We start from the raw sequence: 25,505 nt of genomic DNA, 5'->3' as shown, positions 1-25,505 counted from the left end.
TAGAAGCATTTTCTATGCAGCAGGAAATGTTCTTGATTAGAGCATGGCAGAGCATTCACCATGAGAGAATTTCTTGGAAGTTGTGAATAAGGTTAAATTCAATGCTGTTTCTTGTTATAGGACTTAGAAAAAAGCACTAGAGACCTCTAAACTAAGATGTTTCTCCTCAATTAAAATAACTTTTGGTTCTTTTAAAAAAATCCCAGTGCTAACTAGACAGACAGATTGAACTATCACAATTAGTGCTTGTTATACTATTTCCCCAAAGTTTTAGAATATATCCATTTAATTTATACACATAAATACATATACATGCATGTATATGAGTTCTATATAAGTATGTACATGTGCATGCCTGTTTTCTAGAAATATAAATATAGTACACATATTTCAGGTTCCTACATATACACTTATGCTATTTTATGTGTATACATAGAAGCAGATATGGATGTTTATATATGCATATATGTATATACTTAGAGATGTTTATGTAGACATACATAAACACATACATGTGTTGTATATACATGTAGGTGTTTATATGTGTATACACTTGTTACCTATGTATACATATGTTATGCTGATAGTAACAATCCAAAGCACTTTTATGATTCCCTAAAAGCTATTTATGTACCAGAAACCTATGGTACATCACAACTACTCAGTGCTGATGGAGCCACATTGATTGTGTTAAGGATATGATCCTAGAGAGATGGGCTGAACACTTCCATAGTGTTCTCAACAGACCATCATTAGTCAATGCTGAAGCCATTGGCCATTTGCCTCAGGTTGAAGTCAATCCCTCCTTAGCTGAACTTCCAACTGAAGAAGAGATTTTGAGGGCCATTAAGCTCCTTTCATGTGGCAAAGCACCTGGTACTGATTGTATTCCAGCTGAGATTTAGAAGGTAGGGGAACCATTGCTCATACAAAAGCTGACTGAAATTTTCCAGGTAATATGACAAGAGGAGGTTATCTCCCAGGAGTTCAAGGATGCTTCCATTGTCCACCTCTATAAAGGTAAAGGGCATAGATTGTCCTGTGACTATCACAGGGGGTCTCTCTCTTAGTCATTGCTGGCAAAATTCTTGCTAGAGTCCTCCTTAATAGGTTGATCCTTCACATGGAAGATGGTCATATACCTGAGAGCTAGTGTAGCTTCAGAAAGGGACAAGGAATAGTCGGTATAGTGTTTGCTGTCTGACAACTCCAGAAGAAATGTCAGGAGCAGAACAGAGGTCTGTACACAGCGTATGTAGATCTAACCAAGACCTTTGATGCTGTTAGTTGTGAGGGCTTATGGAAAATTATGTCAAAATTTGGTTGCCCAGAAAAATTCATCAATGTTGTATGTCAATTTCATGATGGCATGTTTGCCCAAGTTCTGGATAATGGACAGTGCTCTTGTGCCTTCTCAAGCCACCAATGGAGTGAAACAGGGCTGTGTGCTTGCTCCCATGCTTTTTAGCATGATGTTTTCAGCCATGTAAGGAGCCCCCCCCCCCCACTTTGAAAGCCATGTTGACAAATGCTTTCAATGAGGATGAACATGGCATCAAGGTCAACTACCATACTGATGGTAAGTTCTTCAATTTTTGAAAAGGATCCAAGTCAAGATCAAAGTGCAGAGTGTTGGTACATGATTTGGTGTTTGCAGATGATGGTGCACTCAGTGCAGCCTCTGAAACTGAGATGCAACAAAGTATAGATCAATTCTCTGCTGCCTGCACTAATTTTGGCCTAATAATTAACACTAAAAAAATACAGGTGCTCCAACCACCACCACGCCATCCATACATGGAACTATCGGTTACAACAAATGGAGAAGTTTTGAATGCTGTGGATAAGCTCACTTAATCTTGGTAGTGTACTTTCCAGGGATGTACACATTGACAATGAGGTTGATGAATGCATTGCCAGAGCTAGTTCAGTGTTTGGGAAGCTCCAAACAAAAGTTTGAGAGAGAAGAGATATAAGACTGACTACCAAACTGAAGGTTTACAGAGCCATTATGCTGACCTCGTTGTTATATGCTTATGAAACGTGAACAGTCTACCAGCCCCATGCCAGGAAACAGAATCGCTTCAAGAATTGTCTTAGGAAAATTCTGAGGATCACCTGGAAGGATAAGGTACCAGGCACTGAAGTCCTTGCTCAAACTGAACTGCCAAGTATTCAAACTGTGCTTCAGAGAGTGCAACTCCAATGGACTGACCACATTATTCAAATGCAAAATGTACATTTGCCAAAAAGACTATTTTATGGAGAACTCGCATGGGGCAGATGATCACATGCTGGCCAGAAGCAGTGATACAAGTATACTCTCAAGGTTTCTCTCAAGAACTTTGGTTTTGACTGTGCAGCATGGGAGACACTGGCACAGGACCACTCAGCATGGCGTGCTCACATCAGAAAGGGTGCTGTGGTCTTTGAGCAAAGCAGAATTGAGACAGCACAAAATAAATGCAGGATGCACAGATTTGGGTTATTCACCCCCATCTTCACACAGACAATCTGTGCCCAACCTGTGGTAGAGCATTCCAAGGTCATATTGTTCTGATCAGCCACAGTCAGACACACTGAAATTTTACTTTATCATGGTGATGTCATTTTGGTCCTCTTCAAAGATGAAGGACAGCAACCAACCAACCATGTATACATAGAGTATTTTTATAGTAATAAATACATTGCATGTGTTAATATACATAGAGATGTTTATATATGTATATACAATGTATATCTGCTTGTATAGATGTTTGTGTATACATACATATTTACATGTGTATGCACATATATGTGTACACATTTGTAAGAGTAAACAAAGTAGGATCTTTTGCTGTTTTTGTTTTAGTATAGTCAAGAAGTATAATGCCTCCATTTGTTCCAGGATCCTTGGCCATTTAGATTGTAAGGCCAAGGATCCTGGAAGGGTGGAGTGTGATGGCAAGCAAAGTAAGATCTGTCACTGTTTTTATTTTAGCATAATCAAGTGTCTCTGATTGAATCTTGATTTTGTCAGTCAAGAGTCTTTACTAGGAGTAAAGTACAGAAACAAGAGTTTCTCTAGCTAGAAACAGTACATGTATTTGTATTGTTAATTATTTTAATGTGATTAAATATCTTCCCCACCCATTAGTAGACCTGCCCATTAAGGGTAGTTTGATTAGGGAAGATTTGTGGGAAGGCACATGCCTTTTGTTAATGAGGCACTGGTTCTAAAGGGTTGTGATGCCCTCTGACTCCAAAAAAGGTATAAATACTCTGAGTTGAGGTTTTAGTTTGGGACTTACTGACTGGAAGTGTTTGTTTGGCCAGAGGAGGACTATGGGAAGCTGCTAAGGAGCCCCACCACTACCGCTTTGAAAACCCAGATGTTGGTGCTTCCCTCTCTGGTAACTATGGTCAGACAATTGGACCTGTCTGTTGAATTCAGGCAGAGGAAGCCATGTCTGGTGATCTTTGATTTCTCTGTATTTTCTTTGAAGTTCAGGGTGCTGATACCCCTTTACTGGGTGAAAGATATATGTGCTTGGTTAAAGGAATGATACATGTGCTTGACTAAAGTGATTGTTAACCCTTCAAAAGTTGCCTTTCCTTATATGAATACAGATTTAAGAACCTGTGATAGCAGACCCTCCTGTGTATGTTGGGTTGCTTAGTGATACAACATTTTATGTATGTACATATATAAATGTGTCATATACATGTAGAGAAATACATATATGTATGTCTTATGTGTATACATATGTATATATACTTGTGTATGAAGTACAAAATTCATTCGAGAATGGAGGCATCCTTGAGTTCTCAAAGGCTCAGCCAGTGGAGCCCAGGGTAAAAGCTGTATTGTGTCTTTCCAAGCTGCATAGGCTTTGAGTTATGGGCCTGTGATACACTGTGTATCTGTCATCAGCCTAGCTCAGTACCAGAGAGCATCATTACTAAAAGGCCAACCACTGGCTGATAAGTTCTGTTTCTCTCATAGCCATTCATTACAACCATCTTCTAAGGTTAGAGTAGGGTCTGTGCTATTAGGGGAAGTACCTACACTGATATAATCACAGATCCTTGAAGAATTGAAGTAAATAATTAAGCATGAATTCTTTTTTATTTTATTTTATTTTTTTGGTCCAAACCTTTGATTGTATCAGTGTGGGGGAATTCCAGTCTGGACATACCTTCTGTTGCTGCAAACTGGTCTGTAACTTACCATCTTAGACAGTTGCCTTATAGCTCTGAAAGGTTGTATGACTAGTTACATGGGTAGTATGTGTCAGAAGCAAAGCCTGAACTCAGGTCTTCCTGCTTCCAAGGCCCTGCCTTTATCTGGTATCCCACCCTGCCTGTCATGTACAAGTGAATTTATATGTGTATATTTACATATATGAAAATATCCACTTCTCTACTGAAGACTTATTTAACCACTAAGGAGTCATTTACTAACCCATCATAGAAGGGTTGTTATCTGCCTGAGCAGAGGGAGTTCCCATATTGGGAGTCCCTCATACCGGTTAAGTCACAGATCTTTCATTTATTTGCACACAAATTTATGTTTGACATCTATGATTATACACAGATGTGTCCAGTAAAACTATAAACACTCCAAAATGCCTCAGGGAGCTTCTTACCTTACACAATAGGTGTACTTTTTGTCACTATTCAAGTCTCTCCAACACCCCCACTCTTTATATTTACCAGAACTGGACAGCATCATCTCTTAGATTGCTGTAAAGCACTTGCCTGAAAAGAGCTTCCTTCTTCTTTAGCTTACTTTCTACCACCACATCGGAAGATTAAAAATGTAGATGACCAGTTGTCATACCTGGATCCGGAGCTTGTGGAGATGAGTTCAGTATACAGATAAATATAATTATCATTATGGAGTAAGGAGATTCATGGACTCCTCCTTAGCATTGTCATTAATCAACGGCTGAACCTAGTCTTATTTTCTATGGACCTGGGTTTCCTTATTTATCAAATGAGAATGACATCTACTCTACCTACCCCACAGGATTGCTGTGAGGATCAAATAAGATGGCTCATGCTGTTGTCCATTACAGGGATGGTTCTCCGTGTTGTTTAGTCATTCAGTCCTGTCTGACTCTTTGTGACCCCATGGACCATACATAGCACACCAATACTGTCTATGGGCTTTTTTGGATTTTTTTTTTTTGCAAGGATATTGAAATGGTTTGCCATTTCCTTCTCCAGCAAATTAAGGCAAACAAAAATTAAGTGACTTGCCCAGGGTCCACAGTTAGTAAGTGTCTGAGATCGGATTTGATCTTGGGTCTTCCCAAATCCTGGCCCAACACTGTATCTACTGAGCCACCTACCTGCCTCTGGCACATAGTAGGCACTTGAAAATGTTTATTGACTGATTAATTGTTTTTTCTGGCTTCTGTCAAGTGCCAGATAAAAGCTCATCTTCTCCCAGAAGCCCTTCCTGACCTCCCTTAATGCTACCTGGTTGCTTCCTGGCTCTCTGTGTAGTGGAGAAGAAAGGAACATATTTAGAATATAAATGATTAAAAACAAAAGATATCAGCAGTTCTAAAAAAGTATAAAAATCTACATAAATAGAAGGAGTTATTTTTATTGAGCATGTAAAAAATAACTTCATTTTTCAAGTAGGTGACAAAGGACTGTAGGTGATATATTGAGTCTTGGAAATGGTCCCTGGACTTGTGCCTTAGTTTCTCCGTCTTTAATATACTATTGATGGTAGTGGACTATTTATCCCCCTTTTCACTCCCTTTCTCCTGCTGTGACTTGCTGTGTAGATTGATGGTCTTTTGGGGAGTGGGTCATATTCTTTGGAAGGAAGGCGCCACCATATGAATAAGTACCATCCAAGAAAAAGCAAACCTTGGTTCTTGCTGGAGGAAACATGTTTTAACTTCAGCAACATTTTCCCTTCTGTTCTCTGTCAGTGCCAGAATTGTGCTGGGCCATTTTATTTTTGCCCCTTTTTCTTCCTGTAGAAAAACAGCGGCACTTCAGATTGGCTGTTCTTCTTTGAATGTAGTTTTCCATTCTGTGCTTTCCAATATTGGGGCTCTCTATTTCCCTCCTGAGTCTGTTTTCCTTAATCTTCGTTACAGGAACCATTTCTGTTCACATTAATCTTTGTTTTAACAGAGACAGAGAGAGAGAGAGAGAGAGAGAGAGAGAGAGAGAGAGAGAGAGAGAGAGAGAGAGAGAGAGAGAGAGAGAGAGAGAAGAGCGCTCCTCAGCTGAGGAGCTCAGATCATGCCCTCTCATCCCTTTGCACTGTTTCCCCCAAGAGCCTACATTTTTTAGATTTCTCTAAACTAAGATAGAAAATTGCGAGTCCTTGGGTTCTTCCTTGGTACTGTCTTATTCCTTATCAGAATGAATTCTTCCCATTATACATTATCAAGAAATTGGTAATTGAGGGGGTCATAGGAAAAAAAAAACAACTTAATGACAGGCATAGTGTACGTACACATACATACACACACACACACACAAACACGGTCTTGGTATTCTCGCTCTGTATATATACATATATGTATGTATCTGTGTATGTGTTGTGCGTGTATATGTATTCTCTCCCCCCCCTTCCTCCCTCTCTCCCTCCCTCTCTCTCTCTCTGCCTCACTCTCTCTCCCTCTCCATCTCTCCTCCTCCACCTCCTTCTCATCCTCCACCTCTCTCTTTTCCCTTCTTGCTTTGACTCTCTTTTCCCCTCTTGCTCTGACTCTCTCTCCCTCTTGTTCCTTCTCTTTCCTCTCTTTATTTCTCTTTCTCTCCCCTTCTCCCTCTTTTTCTCTCTTTCCCTCTCTTTCTTTCTTTTTTCCTCTCTCCCTTTCCCTCTTCCCTTCTTCTTCCCCTCTCTCCCTTCCCTTCCCTCTTCCTGTCTCCCTCTCTCCCTTTCCCTCTCCTCCCTCTTTCCCTTCCTCTTTCACTCTCTCTTTCCCTTTCCTTCTCCTTCCTCTTTTCCTCTCTCTCTCCCTCCCTCCCCCTCTAATTATTTTTCTCTCCCTCATTCACCTTTTTGTTTTCCATATTTAGATGTTTCCCCTCTTCCTCCTCCTCTCCTTCTTTCTTTTTCCCTCCTTCTCTTTCTTAACCTATCTCTTTCTGAAGTCATTTAAATCCCTTTAACGTTAGCTTTACAAAAAGATTTTTGCAAGAAAATTGGCTTCACACTTAGTAATAAATGTGATTTTGAGAATTCCATAGGGAGAGGGAAGCATATACTATATATGATGTTTACCGTGCTTTCTAAACAAGAGAGAGAAATAATTACATAGTTCTGTGCAGTGATTCTGTATGAAAAATGCTTTTTACTTCATATCTGTCAGCTTTCTCCATTGTCTTTGATCCCCTTTTGTGAGCTTAATAAACTTAAATGCAGAATAATCTTGTTTAGAAAATATGGCTTTGTCCCAAGTAATTTTTAAAGTGCCTGTCTTTTTGTGGAAAGTATAGCAGGGCAGGCAGTGCATAGAAAAATTAGGGGGAAAAAGTGTGAAAGTTATGAAAGAGTCAGCTTCGGATTCAGCACAGTTTCTTAGCCCAGTTGTTTTTAAATGTATGGACAGGGAAAATGTATTTGGCCCCTTTAAAAAGTAGAGGCAGCTTTGGAATTAAGCTTAGCATCTAGCTAGTCAGCGAGGAGATCAGTTGTGCCTAGAGGAGATCAGTTGTGCCTAGATGGAGGTAATTAATCAGTAAACACCTAGCAACCAAGTAAGTACCTGAGGGGAGAAAGGAGACAGCTGATTCTCTCCTTATTAAAAAAAAAAAGACCATCACAGGGAATTCGCCCTGTTAACATCCATGTTCCTTGCTTAAGCTCTCTCTTTTGGGGGCTTCTGTCAACCTGAATGGAATAACAAATACAGTTTCCCTCTCATGCAAAGACAGAGAGACAGGCTAGTTTTATATAATACAGATTCTCATTTAAACGCTAACGCAGGAAAAATGTGGCAGTGGTTTTAAGCTAGGTAACACAGGAAATAGAGTGCTGGGTTTGAAGTCAAAAAGACTCATCTTTCTGAGTTCAAATCTGGTTTCAGACACTAGCTGTGTGATCCTGGGCAAGTTGCTTAACCCTATTTGCCTCAGTTTCCTCATCTGTAAAATGAACTAGAGAAGGAAATGGCAAACCATTCCAGTAACCTGACCAAGAAAATCTCAAAGGGGGTCCCAAAGAGTCAGACATTACTGAAACGAGTGGACAAAACAGCAAAGGACTAGTGAAGCTTCTAGGGCTCCAGAGAGGCCTCAAGACAAACCAAGAAACATTCAAGGTGAGGTGTTGCAGTCAAGTTTGGAGCTGTTAAAACAAAGGTTGAAAAATGATTATTCCAACAAGTAATCTGTGAGAAAAGTATTCAATGGTGCCCCGTTGACTTTAGGATCACATGCAAAGTCTTCAGCATCCCAGACTTTTATAGCCTGACTTACCTTTCCAGATGTATTTAATATTCCCCTTACCTCCATAGTTTGGCCAACCTGGGTCTCCTGTCTTTTGGAGTTTTTCTTTTAGGATCTCTTTCAGGAGGTGATTGGTGAATTCTTTCAATATTTATTTTACCTTCTGGTTCTAGAATATCAGGGCAGTTTTCCTTGATAGTTTCATGAAAGATGATGTCTAGGCTCTTTTTTTGATCATGGCTTTCAGGTAGTCCCATAATTTTTAAATTGTCTCTCCTGAATCTATTTTCCAGGTCAGTTGTTTTTCCAATGAGATATTTCACATTGTCTGCTATTTTTTCTTTCTTTTGGTTTTGTTTGATAATTTCTTGATTTTTCATAAAGTCATTATGCTATTCTAATATTTAAGGAATAATTTTCTTCATTGAGCTTTTGGGTCTCCTTTTCCTCTGACCAGTTCTGCTTTTTAGGGCTTTCTCCTCATTGGCTTTTTGGATCTCTTTTGCCATTTGGGTTAGTCTGTTTTTTAAAGTGTTATTTTTTCCAGCATTTTTTTGGCAAGGTGTTGACTTTCTTGATTTTCTTGCATCGCTCTCATTTTCTTCCCAATTTTTGCTCTACTTCTCTTACTTGATTTTCAAAATCCTTTTAGAGCTCTTCCATGGCCTGCGACCAATTCATATTTTTCTTGGAGGCTTTGGATGTAGGAGCTTTGACTTGGTTGTCTTCTGTTTGCATGCTTTGGTCTTCCTTGTCACCAAAGTAAGATTCTGTAGTCTGATTTTTTCTGGTTTTTGCTTATTTCCTCAGCCGTTTACTTGACTTCTGAGCTCTTTGTCAAGGTAGTTCTCTGCTTCCAGTGGGGATGGGAGGTGTACTGTCAGCCACTAGATCCCCCACCCCCAATCTGTGGGCCTTGAGGTCCAGAAACAGTAACTGCAGCTGCCCCTGCTGCTGCTGTGGTTGACAAGGGTTCCTCTTTCCCCTCCCCCCTCAGTCGACCTGGGGCTGGGGCCAGACCACTCCACTCTCCTGCACCAGTCGGTATGTAAATAAATAAATAAATAAATATTTAAATGAGCAGGTGAATGAATAAATAATTAGATGTACATAGCTGAATGAACAGGTGTATGATAGATAAATGGATAGATAAATAGACAGATAGATGGATAGATAGATTAGACAGACAGACAGACAGATATCTAGATAGATGGATAGATAGATAGATAGATAGATAGATAGATAGATAGATAGATAGATAGATAGATAGATAGTTTAAATGGTGCTAGATAGCCTCTCAGATCACCTCTAAATTTGAAGCTATGATTATATTCTCACATTTCCTGGGTTTCAGAGGATTTATAGATATATTCCACAGACTGACCTTCTGCACAAATAAAATTTGTTTAATGAGAATAAGAAATTCAAAAGAATCAACTTCTAAAGATAAACAATTCTGATAAGTAGAAGCACATATGTCTATGGAAATCAGTGCAGGTTACCCAGAAAAGTAATCCATCCACATGTAAATGTGTTGAAGATGGAAGTAAGAGTAGATATCAGAAGATGAATATAAAATGGGGCCTTTATCTCCCAAGGGAAGTGTCAGGAGTGCCAGAATTAGTCTTGCAATGAAAGGTAAGGACAATAAAAAAAGATTATGCAGCCTTTTTGTTGGGAGAAAGATGGGCATTCAGGAAAGGCTAAAACCACTCTCTGTGGTGAAGGTCCACAGGCTTTTCCCACTGATCTTCCAATTTATCCTCAGTGTTTTGGGCTCACGAAGTTTGGAAACCACCACAGGTGTGAGAGATTCAGTCTCCCCAAGGTCTACTCGGGTCGTGTCAAGGACCCAATAAATAGAGCCTAATAAATGCTTATTGATGGTTTACCAAATCATCTCTAAATTTTATATTTCTTTAAGTTTTAATCCAAAGCATGTATCACTTTTGTATATTATCACTAGAGGTTGGTCATTGTGATGCTTTGATGTTTTAATAAAGAGTTTCTTTTCTTGTAGAAAAACATATAATTGAGAAGGAAATGTGTACTCATTTGTGTTCTTAGGGAACCATGTCTATAGCTAGCCTACCTGTTTGTTCCATGAGCCCACCAGCAAAGCAATAGTTTCCTGGTGCTACCTTTCTCCAAGTAAGGGGCAACTGCAGCCTTCTTTGTGCTTTTTCGGAAAACTCACACCTATAAAAGAACATCAATTGTCCCCAAGAGTATTCAACAACCTTTCCATTTAGTGCCAGGCGGTTTGTGGAATTGCATGTGTTTTGTTTTTTTTTAACATCTACTCAACTTATCAAGCATTTAACAATTTTGAAGACGTTTTTTCCCATATACTCTAAACATACTTGACTGATGCTCAATTGTCACAAAAAAACCTATTTATCAAAAAAAATTTTTTTTTAGAAAATGCGTAACATTTAAATTCACATGTGATATGTGAAATGGGTGTTTGTCTCTGATAATAATTGTATTTTGTGGTATTACCCAGTCCACATTATGGCATGTTGCTTCATACTGCATTGTCAGGAAGGCTGCTAGATAGTATAATTAGGAGACTCTTGAAGACCTGAGTTCAAATCCTTACTAGCTATGTGACTGGGCAAGTCCCTTAACTTCAGGCTCCTCATCTGAAAAATGGGGACAATAATTCTTACCTCGCCTTGGTTGTTGTGAGGGTAAAATGAGATGACATTAGTAAAGCTCTACATAAAGAGTAGCTTTTGTTCAGTTGGATCCAACTCTTCATGACCCCATTTGGGGTTTTCTTGGCAAAGATCCTGGAACAGTTTGCCATTTTCTTCTCCAGTTCATTTTACAGATGAGGAAACTGAGGCAAACAGAGTTCAACAGTACACCATGTAGCTGTCAAACAATAGCTATTAAGACTGAACACTCTGTCAAACAATAGCTATTAAGACTGAACACTCATTCTCCTTGAGGCTAGACCTTGACCCTTCAAAGACTATGCTGACTGTTCAGAAAACCTTTAAATTTTTTCCTTTTGTTCAGGAATTTTAGAAGATACAAAAGTTTGGTTGGTTATACATTAGAAATGATGCCTGCGATGCTTTTTATTTCAGGGACTCTCCCTTACCCATAGGCTGTCTCTTTGCAAGATTGAAAACCTTGGATTTAAAAATATTTCCTAAAGAAAAATGGAGTGAACGTAAAACTGCATTCATTAACATGAAGGATAATGGTTAAATATACTTCAGTTCTGTATTGTGGCCAATTAAATGAAAACATTTCTAAATTAATACAAATATTAATTTTTGAACATGGGAAACCTTTTTTCTTTTCATGTAATTGCTTTGATTCTTTGGGATGATCTTCTTAATAGACCTTTCTTAATTTGCATTAGAATTCCCTGCTGTGGTTGGCAGAATTCACTGAATTCTGTGCTGTGTGCCTGTGTTCAAGTGTGTCTCCTTTTTATCCCTGCTCAATTTCTAAAAAAATAAGTAAATAAATAATAAGCAAAGTAACATGCAACTCTACCCCCTCCCCCTAATTTAAGTAGCTATTAACCGTTCATTTTAAAAGGCTGTTCTAAACATGCTTTTTCTATAACTTCCTCCGAGGCAACTCTCCTTCCTATCCTCTCAGCCCACTTGCCCACCATTTTGCCTCTGTCATCTCATTTCGCTGTAATATTAATCTCACCTTACGACTGTTCTGGGTTAAATACCCCTAATGTAAAGGTCATGTGTGTACCACTCATGTTTTTCCTCTCAGGTATCCACAATTGTGTTGGTCAGTGTCACCTTTTTTTTGGAGGCTAGGTGATATGGTAGATAAAAATGCCAGTTTTAGGGTCAAGAAAACCCAAACTCAAATCCTGTCTCAGATACTTCTAGCTTTATGACCCTGGTCAAATCATTTAACCTCTCTCAACCACAGTGTTGTCATCTATAAAATGGGGATAATAGCACCCCACAGAGTTGTAAGAAACATATCAGATAATATATGTAGAGCACTTTGCAACTTTAAAGTATTTCTAAAAAGCTAGCTATTTAAAAAAAATTATCTTAAGTGAATGGAAACTTATAAAGACTTTTTTTTTTGGTTTGGCTTTAGTAGTTGAGTATAAAGAAAAAGGATATTTGGCTTCAGATCAATTCAGAGTTCAGTAGAATCTCAATTTTTGCTCTTACTTTTTGGTTTTATTTAAGTTAGTGTCCTGATTCTGCTTTACAATTATAAGATGTGATAAGATGCACATGAAATTTTAAATGTTCAAAATACTCGCAAAGAAAACTCAGGATCTTCTGTGGCACATTTCTAGCACTCCACATACACACAGAGAGTTCGTAGACATGATCTATTAAAGCTAATGGAAAACAGGCGCTATTTAATACATTTAAATGAGATGTGATCTAAACATATTTATGTGTACCTTTTTATTTCCTGTTTTTAAATTACATTTTATCAAACTTATGGAGAAAAGATGCCAAATCATGATAAACTATAACGAGCTTACAGAATTCAGCATAAGATATGAATAAAGAGTAAATGGAGGCTTTTCAGTGTTAGGGTCGCTTCCCTAAGGTTTATATACTGGTTAATAAAGTAAACCTTTAGAAATGTCTTCTTATTCTTGTTCCTTTTTTCTCATCTAGTAGGAGAGAATCAGAGGTAGTGTATAGTTTTCCTAACTGGCTTATCTCAAATATTCTGTCTTGCTTTTGGGCGGGGGTGTAGAATGGGGAGGGAGGGAGGGAGGGAGGGGGAGGAGAGAGAGAGAGAGAGAGAGAGAGAGAGAGAGAGAGAGAGAGAGAGAGAGAGAGAGAGAGAGAGAGAGAGACAGAGAGAGAGAGAGAGACAGAGAGAGAGAGAGAAGGAAGGGAGGAAGAAGGAAGGAAGGAAGAAAGGGAGGGAGGGAGGGAGGGAAGGGAGAAGAAGCGGGAGGGAGAGAATGAGAGAATTTTGCTAATTTCTCTAGGATCTCAAAGTCTAGGGAATCTAACACATAAAGTCTCAGGTACAAAATCTCCTTGCAAATGTGAAGGGCCCAAATTTCGTTTGAAAGGTGGTCATACATGTTATAGTGACTACCCTAACTCTGAAGATCAGGTATATTACATTTCATTCCTCTCTGGTACCTTCAAGGGTGTTTGGGAGCATCTAATTTCTCTACCATTGGCTCAGGCTCCCATCAATTGTGTTCCCCAATTTTAGGGGTCACATGTATCCATCCCGATTTCATTTAACCACTTAACAGTCATATTAGCATTTACAAGCAATATTTACTTTACAGTTATAGCAAGAAAACCATAACAAACCCTGCCCCCCAACATCTTGGGGGATGGTGTATAATAGCCTTTTGTATTACCCCTTCAGACTATTAACATGCAGAAGTGTTAGCATCTCACAAAAAAAGGTGTGGGACATCAAATAGGAGATCTCTGTGTTCCTGTGTAGGAAAAAAATAGTTACATAGAATAAAAAAAGGAAAGTTATAATAGCTAGCATTTAAATAGCACCACACATATGACTCTTAAAACAGTCTTGTGAAGTAGATACTATTTTTACCATCTTTATTTTGCAGTTGAGGAAACTGAGATAGAGATTAAGTGACTTGCCTAGGGTTTCCCAGTTAAGAAGGAAGTGTCTGAGATTGCATTTGAACTTAGGTCTCTCTGCCTGTTAGCACTGTATCCCTTCTTATCCCCTAGATGCTTCTCCACCTTGTGACTTCAGCTGGGCTATGCACACATTCTCAGTGGTCATTTGGGAGTATCAGACAATTTGCCTGGGTGAAATAATCTTGTAGATCATAAGAATCTACTACTTAGTGAATCATCTGTGTCTTTCGCAGCCTAGAGACAGCTTGGTTGCACAAAGGATAGAGCCAGTCCTAGAATTAGGAAGACCTGAGTTAAATTCAGTCTCAGATACTTACTACCTTTGTAACCCTGGACAAGTCTCTTAACCTTTGCCTCAGTTTCCTCATTAGTAAAGTGAAATTAACAACAGTACCTATCTCCTAAGATTGTTGGGAGGTTCAAAGGAGATAATAATTGTAAAGCATTTTGCACCGTGATTGGAACATAATAGTTGCTATGCACTATAAATGCTACTTTTTCTTTTTAGATTCTGCGATTTATTTTCTTCTGCACATGAACAGAGATCTGCCTTTTTAATGCCTCACACCTTTTTTTGTAAAATGCTAATATTTCTGCGTGTAATAGCCTGCAATTTTCCAGTAGAGCACTTCCCTCATTTGATCACTTAAAAATTAAAAAGTGTCAGCACTAGTCTTGGACGTATCACCAATCTAGTTTTCAGAAACACCCCCTGTGTTTTATTTTGAAATGTTATTTTTCTTGGCCATGAAGTTTCCAAAATGTCTTTCTGTTAACCCTGATTTCTTCCTCTTGTTTTTACAGGTGATCTGTAACGGTTTCACCATCAGTAATGGAGAGATGCAGGAAGTTGGTGTTGGACTGTATCCTAGGTAGGGTGGACGGTATTTCATTTATTGACGGAAAATGCTTTCTCTCTTTCTTTCTTTTCCTTTCTTTCTTTCTTTCTCCTTTCCTTCCTTCCTTTTTCTTTTTTCTTTCTTTCTTTCTCTTCCTTCCTTTCTTTCTTTTTCTTTTCCCCTTCCTTTTTCCCTCCCTTTCTCCCTTTTTCTCCCTTTATCTTTATTTCCTTCCTTCCTTCCTTCTTTTTCTACCTTACAGAGATACCCAGGAAAGCTATTGAAGTGATAGCCAAATAAGAAACTTAATGATAAATTACCAGAAATTGGACAACTTTGGCTTTAAAAGATGCTGTTATGATCTTTCATTGTGGGTTCCAGTAATCACATGAATTGAATCCACTGAGTTCTCATTCTCTGGGAGAATTCGGCCTTTTGTGATTAGGATAAAGAGGTGAGAGCTGAAGACAGTATTAAATAAAGCAGGCTACAACAACAGCAGAAAACAACACAAATTTTGTTGTAGCTTTTCTATTCAATAATAAACATTCATCAATTTCCTGTCATTCTCAGGCAGAGACAAAATCCAAACAAAGACAAAACCCAATCAGTCTCGTGCCTCAAGGAATTTATATTCTACTTACATCCCTACTCTACTGAGCAGTCACAAAGAAGGGAAAGGGAAAAGTCCAGAGCAGGGGTTGGGGAATCTGTGGCCTTGAGGCCTCTAGGTCCTCAAGTGAGGTCAAGGCCACACTTGAGGACTTAGAGGGCCATATGTGGCCTCGAGGCCCCAGGTTCCCACCCCTGCTCCAGACTATTTTCTACCCTGAGTTCTTTCATTAAGAACAGATACCCCAAGGATACTTAAATGATCTTTGAGCTCATTCTTGGTGGGTAATTTCTTCCCTACCCACATATACCCAGACCTCCCATCTAATTACCTGATTTCCCTCCTCCAAAAAGCAGCATCCCCTAATAACATTTCCCATTTTTCCTACTAAAGCCGGGGTTCCCTTTTTGTACTTTCTGGTTTCATGGACCCCTTGGGCTCAGTGAAGTACCGTAATGTACCAGACCCTGTGTTAAACATTTTACCATATGTCAAAAGCTTCAGACCCTTTCTCTGAACAGAATAAAATATATAAAATATGTGTGTACATATATATATAAAATTTTAAAATATATAAAATAAAACACATGGGAATTAAGAAGGAAGCCAATTATATTGGAATATTAGAATGATAATTTTAAAACACAAGTTTGTAGACCCTTTGTTAAGAACCCATGTTCTTGAAGAATGTGTATACCCTTAACTGCTCAATAATTCCTTCACTCTCGTATCATCAGAAATGTATTATGGAGTCCTTAAATTTTTGAGCTCTAAGCAACATAGGAGGTTGAGCCAATCTCCTTCATGCTATAAGTAATTACGATAACTCCAATGCAAGTCTTCCTCATCTCCATTGCTTGGAATCCTTCATTTCCATTAAACCTCAGCTTATGCTCCACCTTCTACAATGAAGCCTTTTGATTCCCCTCTGGCAGCTGCTAGGACCTCCCCCTCCAAAAAAAAATAATTACCATGTACGTCTGTATTTATTTTGTGTGTATGCTTTATTTGTTTATGTGTGTGTGTATGTATGTGTGCGTGTGAGTACACACATGTACATAGGTAGCTAGGAGCACAGTGGATACAGCGTTGGACCTGGAGCCAGGAAGACCTGAGTCCAAATTTATCTTTAGACACTGAGTAGCTGTGTAACCCTAGGCAAGTCACTTAGTCTCTTTCTGTCCCAGTTCCTCATCTATAAAATGGGAGATAATAACACCTCCCTCGTAGGTTACTATGAGGATCAAATGAGGTAACATGAAAAGTGATTTGCAAACTTTTACAGGCCGTATGGGCAGTTAATTGGTGTAGTGGATAAGAGTGCTAGCCCTGGAGTCAGGAAAATCTTCCTGAGTTCAAATCTAGCCTCAGACAGTTGCAAGAGTCACTTAGCTCTGTTTACCTCATCTGTCGAATGAATTGGAGAAGAAAATGGCAAACCACTCCAGTGCCCTGGCTAAGAAAACCCCAAATGGGGTAACAAAGAACCTGGGGGGGGGGCGGGGGAAAGACTGAACAACAAAAATAAATGCCAGCTGTGTTTGTGGCTTTCCCCCAGTACAATGTAAGCTTCTTGAGGTCAGAGATTTTCATTTGTGTTTTTATCCCTAGTCCCTAGCACTTATTCAGTGACTAATAAATGCGTATGGTGTTCTGCAATATTGTCTTTACCCTGGGTGGTAAGTAGTGCAAGTATTAATAAGCTCCATTTGGTAAATGAGTACTTGAGGCCCAGAGAGATGGAATAATTTGCTTATACTCACACAGTGCGTAAAAAGAATTATTAGGCCTAGAACCCAGGTCTCCTTGCTCCCAACCCACAGTGTTCATTTCAGTCAAGCCTGCTGCTGCTTATCTTTATTTGTATTCTATACAATTTTACCAAAAAAAACAAAAAAAAGTTGTAAGCAACCTCAGAGACCATTCTATGCATCTGATATATCAATACTAATTCTTTCTATCACATTTTGGAAAAATGGCCATTGCAGGGCTTCTTAAACTTTTTCCACTCGAGACCCCTTTTTCCATCTAGGCAGTGTTCAAATGTCTATTTCAGTTTGATGACCAATGAGAAATGTCTAGACAGAGATGTCTCTGTAATTTAATTCCTCCATGACAGAAACAGAATCTCAGAATGGGAAGAGATTCCAGAGGTCATCTTGTTCATTGGGTGCTTGAACACTAACCTCCTCCTTTCACAACATCACTGACAAATGGTTATCTGACCTTTACTTGGAGACATCCATTTTCTGCTTCTTCTGCAGTCCATTCTTTTGGACAGTTTTAAATTAATTTAGGCTCATTCTTGTACTTTAATGTTTGAGTGTCTTGGTTTATTTCTCAATTTCCATGTGAAAAACACATATAAGGTGTATCCGTTTAAATTTGTCCAAGTCACATTACCTCCTAGAGGCACAGTTTCCTCATTTGTAAGATGATGTCTTGCACTTGATAATAATCCTCTAATCTTTTGTAGTTTCCAAAAAAAAAAAAAAAGAGGGGTCCTCTGGTGTTGTAGAATGCACTGGGATAGGAATTGGGAAATATGAGTTTTGGCCTGATGGCTCCCATTCTTTGTTGTTTTTGTTGATTTCTTGTGTCTGCGTCTTCCAGGATGTCATTTGAGGTTTTCTTGACCAAGATGCTAGAGTGGTTTGCCATTTCCTTCTCCAGCTCATTTTACAGATGAGGAGACTGAGGCAAACAGGGGTAAATGACTTGTGCAGGGTCACATAGCTGTAAAGTGTCTGGTACCAATTTTTGAATTCAGGTCTTCCTCTCTTTAAGGCCATACCTCCATCTGTTATGCTGCCTGGCTGCCTTCGTATCTCCTACTACAAGCTGTACTACATTAATCAGGCTGTTTCATTATCTGGAAAACTAGCCCCAATGTTCTATGATTGTATTTTTTTAAAAAAACTATTTTCCCCTCATCTAGCATGTCTTTGCTGAACCACAGCTGTGACCCAAACTGTGTGATTGTGTTTGAGGGACCCAGCCTCTTCCTTCGAGCAGTCCGAAATATCCAGCTGGGAGAAGAGGTAATAAGTGTACTCATATTCGGCTCCCCACCACCGCCTTCCTCTCTGCTTTTACTCCCTAACCTCTTAAAGGATGTACCATTGTCCACTTATCAAGACTCATTGATAGAACAGGTGAGGTCTCTGAAGGAAGGGACTGCCATTTTTATAGGTACCATTTACCATCACCACCACCCCCAATAGAATATAAACTCTTTCAAGGCATGAACTGGTTTGTCTTTGTACCTCCAGTGGCAGGCACACTGTAGATACTTAATAAATGCTTATTTAATGAACTAATGGATCCTGGAAGTAAAATGAGCAATTATAATACATTTGAATAGTCAGCACAGCATTGAGGGCAGAAAATACTGAAATGTCCAAAGGGGATCCCCAGAATCTCCTTCCCAAATGAGTGATTCCATTTTTAACTAAAGGCAAAGATTTCTCCTTGTTCTGCTTATTTCTGTCTTATGGAAAAATTCTGGGTGCTGATTCCCTAGAAATGCAAAGTCTGGGGAGAAAAAGGGAGAGAATCACAGAAGGGGGAAAATGGAACCTTCTGACCAGAAAGTCATTCTTGCCCCCAGTTTTCTGATGTCCAAGAAAGATAACTACCTTTGCTCCTTTGGTTACCAGGAGAACTCCCACACAGAGAGGAGTTTTGGAGAAACTAGTGCCCCAAGGACTGTTCCCTGTGCTGGAGTCAAGCCCCAGAATGTTTCTTGTGGGGATTGGGGGCTTTCCCAGGACCTGGTATTCTCCCTCCTTTCCATTTATTTCAGTGGATTATTTATTGCATGAAACCCAAATGCCATAAGCTGTTGTTTATTTATACAGCACACAGGCAATAAAACTCAAACCCTCAGATACCATATTTTGTGTAAGCAAGGGATTTGGCTACAATATTTCTGACCCCAAGCTAGTTTCCTTTTAAGCAAGTGAGTTCGTGTTTTTTTCCTTTACAAAAACATATGCTGAATTTCTTATGTTTAGAACAAGTGCACTAATTAAGCTGCTACCATGATCTCCCCAAACAAGACTAAAGTTGATTTTCTTTTATATAATTTGAGGACTCTTAACAGGAAGAACCACCTGGGCTGCCATTCTTGGGTACTTGAAGGCTTTGGTCAAAAGTTGAGTAGGGTTTTTTCCTTTTTTTTTCCCCTTAAGCAAAATGAGAACCAGATTAAACCAAGTCAACCACTCCCTTCTGCCCCATGCTGATGAAGGAACAAGGATAACTAATGGAAATAACTGGAGCATTCAAGCACAAATAAAAAGCAAGGTTTCTTACTTCCTTCTACTTGAACTGGCCTCCTCCCTTCCCTCCCCCAACCATGCCTAGTCCTGGATTCCTCTTCCCATTTGCTTTTCATTCATCTTAAAAGAACTTATTATATCCTTGTGGGGCATTTTCCAGACAGAATTCCCCACCAAAAAAAAAAATGTGTCCCTGAATTTAAAAATATGATGAAGAACTACAGAAATGCACTGTTAGGCATCGGGGGAAAGAGACTAATTTCTTCTTTTATTACTCCAATGTTGATTTAAATTTGGAGGGTTTAAGGAAGAGATTTCATTAGTGCAATGAATTCTGGGTGAAGAAATTCCTCCCACCTGAAACTGTTCTGCAGCTTGGAAACTTTGTGAGTTGTCATGGGAAAAGAGATCTTAAAATCGCTTGCCCAGGATAACCACGATCATGTCTGTAGAAGAGGTGGATCTTAATATAGGTCCTCTTCATATGAATTATTTCATTCCGAGTTTCTGGATTCCAAGCCCACTTCTGTTTCTTACTACCTGTGTGACCTTGATTTTCCTCATCTGCAAAGTGAAGTATTTGGACAAGATGGTCTCCGAGGTTAATCAGTCATTAAGCATTTATTAATCACCTACTATGTGCCAGGCACTGGGCTAAGCTCTGGGGATACAAAAAAAGGCAAAAGAAAATCCTTACCTTGAAAGAACATAGAATCTAATGAGGGAGATAATATACAAACAAAAATGTACAAAGCAAGCAATATACAGGACAACTAGGAAATAATTAACAGAGGGAGGCACTGGGATTAAGAGGGATTGGCCTCTTTGTGCTCAATATATGCCTGCTGCCTCTTTGGACAAAAATTTTAAAAATTCAAAAATAATTACTAATTACTTATACTTTATAGATTATTATTGGGAATTCTGTTTTCTACCCTGATAGTAATCTCTGTATTGGCCCCTTCACTCCTTACTAGCACCCCCAGAGGGCAGAAGGACACTTAATATTCTCTCAAATAATGACAGTTATTCATTGAAAGTGTCCAAGCAGAGGCATATGAACATCCCTGCATTCAGCAGGGGCTGGAACAGCCTCAGTGATTCCTTCCAGCTCTCAAAATCTATTGCAGCTCTCGGATTCTCAAGCCTGAATATAGCTTGTGAAGGACAAAAAGGGAGTATGAAGTGGGATCGCAGAATACTTATGGGATCATCACTGCCCAGTCCATTTCAGATATTTTTTTGAGACTTAGAAATTTCCACAAAAGAAGCAAAAGGTTAAAAAAAGGGGGACTTTTTATTACATTGTTGAGCAAAAAGAGGAAGAGGAAGCAATTGTGCAATTGAATTCCAGTCTTAATAATGGGGAAAAAGCAGTGACCTGGGTTCAGATTACATCTCTGACACTTGTCTGTGTGACCTTGGGTAAATCATTTATTCTCTCAAGGTTTCTGTTCCCTCTTCTCTAAAATGAGGGCATTGGATTAGCTGTCCCCTAGATTCTCTGCCAGCTCCAAATCTATGAACTGATGAGCAAAAGCTAAGGATAGAATCAGACATCTGCAGGGGATTCAATACACAGGGTCTAGATGAGAGGTACTCATCTGCTGGTACCAGGTTTATACCTCTCCTTTAGGTCTATTCAATGAATGGGCATTACCTCACCCTAAGTGAGTACCTGCATAGACCTTGCCCTAAAGGGGCCAAGGTCTCCCAGTGCATCCTGGGTCATCTCCAATCATCCTGATGAATATCTGGTCACTGGATTCAGATGGCTCTGGAGGAGGTGAGGCTTGTGACCTTCACAGCCCTCCCTCACTCAAAACAAAGTCAAGTGCAAGTCATGTCATGATTTCTCTGATGGCATGGTCTTCTTCAGCCCGGAAGGATGAACACAAGAACAAAGACAAGAAGATAAATTGCTTTACACAACAATGGTATAGCAATGCATAAGAAACCTTAGTGTTTTAAGGGGAAGACTGGAGTCTTACTTTATCTGACTGGTTTCTCTGCCTCTAATAGGAGGGAAAAGGATACTAATTAGCCAGGTTGCATGAGGAATGGAAATTTCTAGCAAAGAAGAGTCTAGATATTGGAGGGGTTGAGGTGGGGTTTCAGGGAAGGGGGACAGGTGATAGCATCAGGGATGAGGAGGTAGTATTTTCAAACCAAAAGTTTTTTAGGCAACCACAATCAGATACCCTCACCTATGAGTAATAAGACCCATGGGAAAGAAATGGAGAGCTTCAAATGTCAAAGCTAGAGAAGTCAGGGAGCGGAACAGAACTCCTAATATGTCCCAGATTGGAGAACATAATTACATCTAATAACTGGAAGAAAGAAACAGTAATGGGGGTGAGCTGTGGAAGTGCCATAGCTTCTCTCTTCCTAAGGCCATCTTTCATACTGTGCTCCAGAAACACATTTCTCTTCCAAATATTACCAATTATAATACTCACCTCTCCTTATTAAGGGTTTTAATCTTCAGGAATGAATTCCCTTGGTTTTGTTGTTTCAGCTTTGACATTTTGCGTTCACTTCTGCCTGGGTCCCTACAGAGAAGAAGGTGCTTTTTTTTTTAACAGTTAAAAATCACAGAATACTTAGTGGGAAGATAATAGTTGCCTTCTTCAGGGGCAAGTTCAGCAGTGAAATACCTTTTATGATCAGGCATCCTTATGAAATGTGAACTGGAAAAGTTTGATCAGTCCAAGCTGTACTCATAAAAATTCATACCTAGCAAAGGCTCTTGCTATTGTAAATAATATTGTTGACGAGTAGGCTATAGACCAGAATCCGACAATGGAAATGTGAGCCCTATGTGCAAGCACTCAACAAAATGATTTCTCAAATACAGGTTTTAAAACTAAAGTCCTTGGTTTTTGGTTATTTTTCCCCTTTTAATGAGGAGAGCTCTTCAGGTCACCAGAGTTTGTCCAGACTCCTTCAAAAGTAATTAGCCATAAAAGAGTCAAAAATGGAGAGGCAGGATCATGCAGTATCTTTGGAGTTGAACAACTCAGTTTCAGATCCCACCTTTGATGCCTCTGTGACCTTAAGGGTATTATTATATTGAGTTATGTTATATTTTATATAATAATAATTATATACAATATGTATAATAATATATTATATTCTATTATATTGAGTTATTTTATTACTTAGTCTCCCTGGACCTCAGTTTCCTGATCTTTAGAATAAGGGGTTTGGGCTAGGGACCACTGAAGTTCCTTTCTGCTCTTGAGGGGATAATTAAAAAATCACTTTTCCATTTAGGGTCTGTGTATCTTGAAGGAAGTTTGAATTGTGTCGGTTCCGTTCAAGAGATGCACACTAGGTTTTATGTTAATTGTGTCTCACTATCTACAGATCATGGAAAACTGGTTTTATGTGAAGCAAAATCTGTTAGCACTGGGATTTTCACATAACTTCCATGGTTAAGAGTTAGCAGTGTGCTACAGAAGAAAAAGTGCTGAATTTGGAGTCAGAAACCCTGGGTTCCCATTTTGGTTCTGTTATTTAACTACCTATCTGACTTTGGGCAAAGGACTTAATCTCTCTGGTCCTCAGTTTTCTTATCTGTAAAATGATTGGTTTGTACTAGATCAGCAGTTTTAAACTCAGATAGAAATGATCTCTGCCAGCTGCATTAGAAAACCACAAATTAGTATTATCTATGGCATATTGTATTTCTACATTTTATTTTGTTAAATATTTCCCAGTAACATTTTAATCTGGTTCTGCCCACACTCGGGTTTTGCTGGCCAGGGTCCTCAATTCTTACAACCCTGGAGTAGACAGCTTCTGAGGCTCCTTCCAGTTATAAATATGCAAGCCTATGATTTTGAGCCTTTTTGTTGTTGTCATATCAGGTTTTGTCTGACTCTCACTGACTCTATTTGGGATTTTCTTGGCAAAGAGACTGGAGTGGTTTACCGTTTCCTTCGCCAGTTCATTTTACAGATGAGGAAACTGAGGCAAACAAGGTTAAGTGACTTGCCTAGGGTCACACAGCTAGTAAGTGTTTGAGGCCAGATTTGAATTTAGGAAGATGAATCTTCCTGGTTTCAGGCCTGGCACTCTAATCCACTGTGCCTCCCAGCTGCCCCTACCACCTAGCTGCCCCATTTTTTTAAGCCTTAAAAACAAGCAAATACGGATTTAAAAAAAAAAATCTAACTCCCGTATACATTCATTAAGACTTCCAAGGTAATAATACACTTCTACTGGAAATTATTTACTCTGTTCTTGATAGGAGCTGTAGTAAATTGACAAAGTGGTCAGCTGCATTCACGTGTTAATAATATTTTATTTTATTTTATGCTGTTAAAGCCACAGCTGATCGATGGCTGTGCTCCATGAATATGTACCAGCTAAATGAGCCTTGCACTCAATGAACAGATTCTGAATTAAATCAGCAGGCGAATGAGTCTTTAATAAAGGTTTTTATGTGTTGCTGATTAAATGATTAACATAAACTTGGTTGTGTTTTTCAGCATTAAAATTAAATATGACTTTATAGCATTCAGCCAAAGAGCCAAAGGCTGGGTATTTCCCTTTAGTTGCCAAATAGAAGTCGCAATCCTGAGTGATTGAGAAGTGGCCCAGTCTGTCCGTGCAGCTTTGGGACCTAGTTCAAGTAGGCTAGTTCCCATTGTAATTACCTATTCATTAGCCCCTCGATGACTCGAATACTAGCCCAGCTCCAAATGGGAATATCTTTGCATTTGGACTTTAATGTTGTCACTGATGAGGTACCATAGAGAACGGGCACATTTTTCAAAATGGGGGCACATTGAATGGCAGGTATAGGTATTTATGGGGAAACCATCCAACACCTTTCCCAATCCATTTAATGTTCTGTGGTTGAAAGGAAAAATTTCATCTCTTGCCACCAGCTGACTTCTTTGTAAGAACATTGATGGATTTTTTGTTTTTGTTATCAAGATAGTAGTTACTTATGAGCTGTGTTACCAGCATGAGCAAAGTTGGCTTTGCTGGATTAACTCTGGTTAACTGGTGCTGTTGGCTTGATCAATTCTCTGTGACAGTAGAATTGGATTGGTAGCTGGGAAATGTGCTTACAGACTAGAGCCCCACTGACCAGAGCACAGTATATGCCTCCAGTCATTGTATCATTTTATACAGGTGGGTATCATTGGATTTTAAAGAGCCTAAGGGGAAAAAAAGGCAACTTTCCCACATTTAACTATCTTTATCAGGAAATTATTCCTTCCATGTTACCTTGATTTTTATTGAGGGGTTAAGATGGAGAAAGGCGAAGCAGGGTTTTCTTTAGTAAGGTATAAAACCATCCTGTTACCTCTTAATGGACTTGCCTAAAAGGACTGCGCCAATGGATAAGTCATCCCGCTTCTTTATTTCTTCTAATTAAAATGCAATTAAATTCAACAGGAATTTATTAAGCACCTACTTATGTGAAAAGTGCTGTGGTAGGTACTGGGGACACAACAACAGAAATTAAGAAGAGTCCTAAAATGAGACATAAACCATCTTGTTTCCTATGCTTTCCGTCATTCAGGTTGGTTTGGTGCGTAGAATGCTGGACCTGGAGTTGGAGAGACCTGAGTTCAAAATCAGGCTCAGACATTTACTAACTTTGTGACCTTGGGCAAGTTACCTAACACTTTGCCTCAGTTTCCTCAACTGTAAAATTGGGATAATTACAGCCTTGCTGTGAGGAATGAATGATTTAATATTGGCAAAAGTGCTTAGCACAATGTCTGGTTTATAGTAG

At 39.1% G+C, this 25,505-nt stretch overlaps 1 protein-coding gene across 3 annotated transcripts in view; it reads left to right on the top strand.

The window, feature by feature from the left end:
* SMYD3 (SET and MYND domain containing 3) overlaps window positions 1-25,505 on the top strand; it is a 1,053,751-nt gene that overhangs the window by 789,864 nt on the left and 238,382 nt on the right. For all 3 annotated transcript variants that reach the window (XM_072647643.1, XM_072647645.1, XM_072647644.1), the window contains 2 exons: window positions 14,817-14,884; window positions 18,403-18,505. In XM_072647643.1, the coding sequence (XP_072503744.1) occupies window positions 14,817-14,884; window positions 18,403-18,505 (171 nt within the window). The remainder of the gene's footprint in view (window positions 1-14,816; window positions 14,885-18,402; window positions 18,506-25,505) is intronic.

Source organism: Notamacropus eugenii, chromosome 2 (genome assembly GCF_028372415.1).
Source record: "Notamacropus eugenii isolate mMacEug1 chromosome 2, mMacEug1.pri_v2, whole genome shotgun sequence".
NCBI classification, from domain to species: domain Eukaryota; kingdom Metazoa; phylum Chordata; class Mammalia; order Diprotodontia; family Macropodidae; genus Notamacropus; species Notamacropus eugenii.
This window is presented reverse-complemented; position numbering and strand designations above follow the sequence as displayed.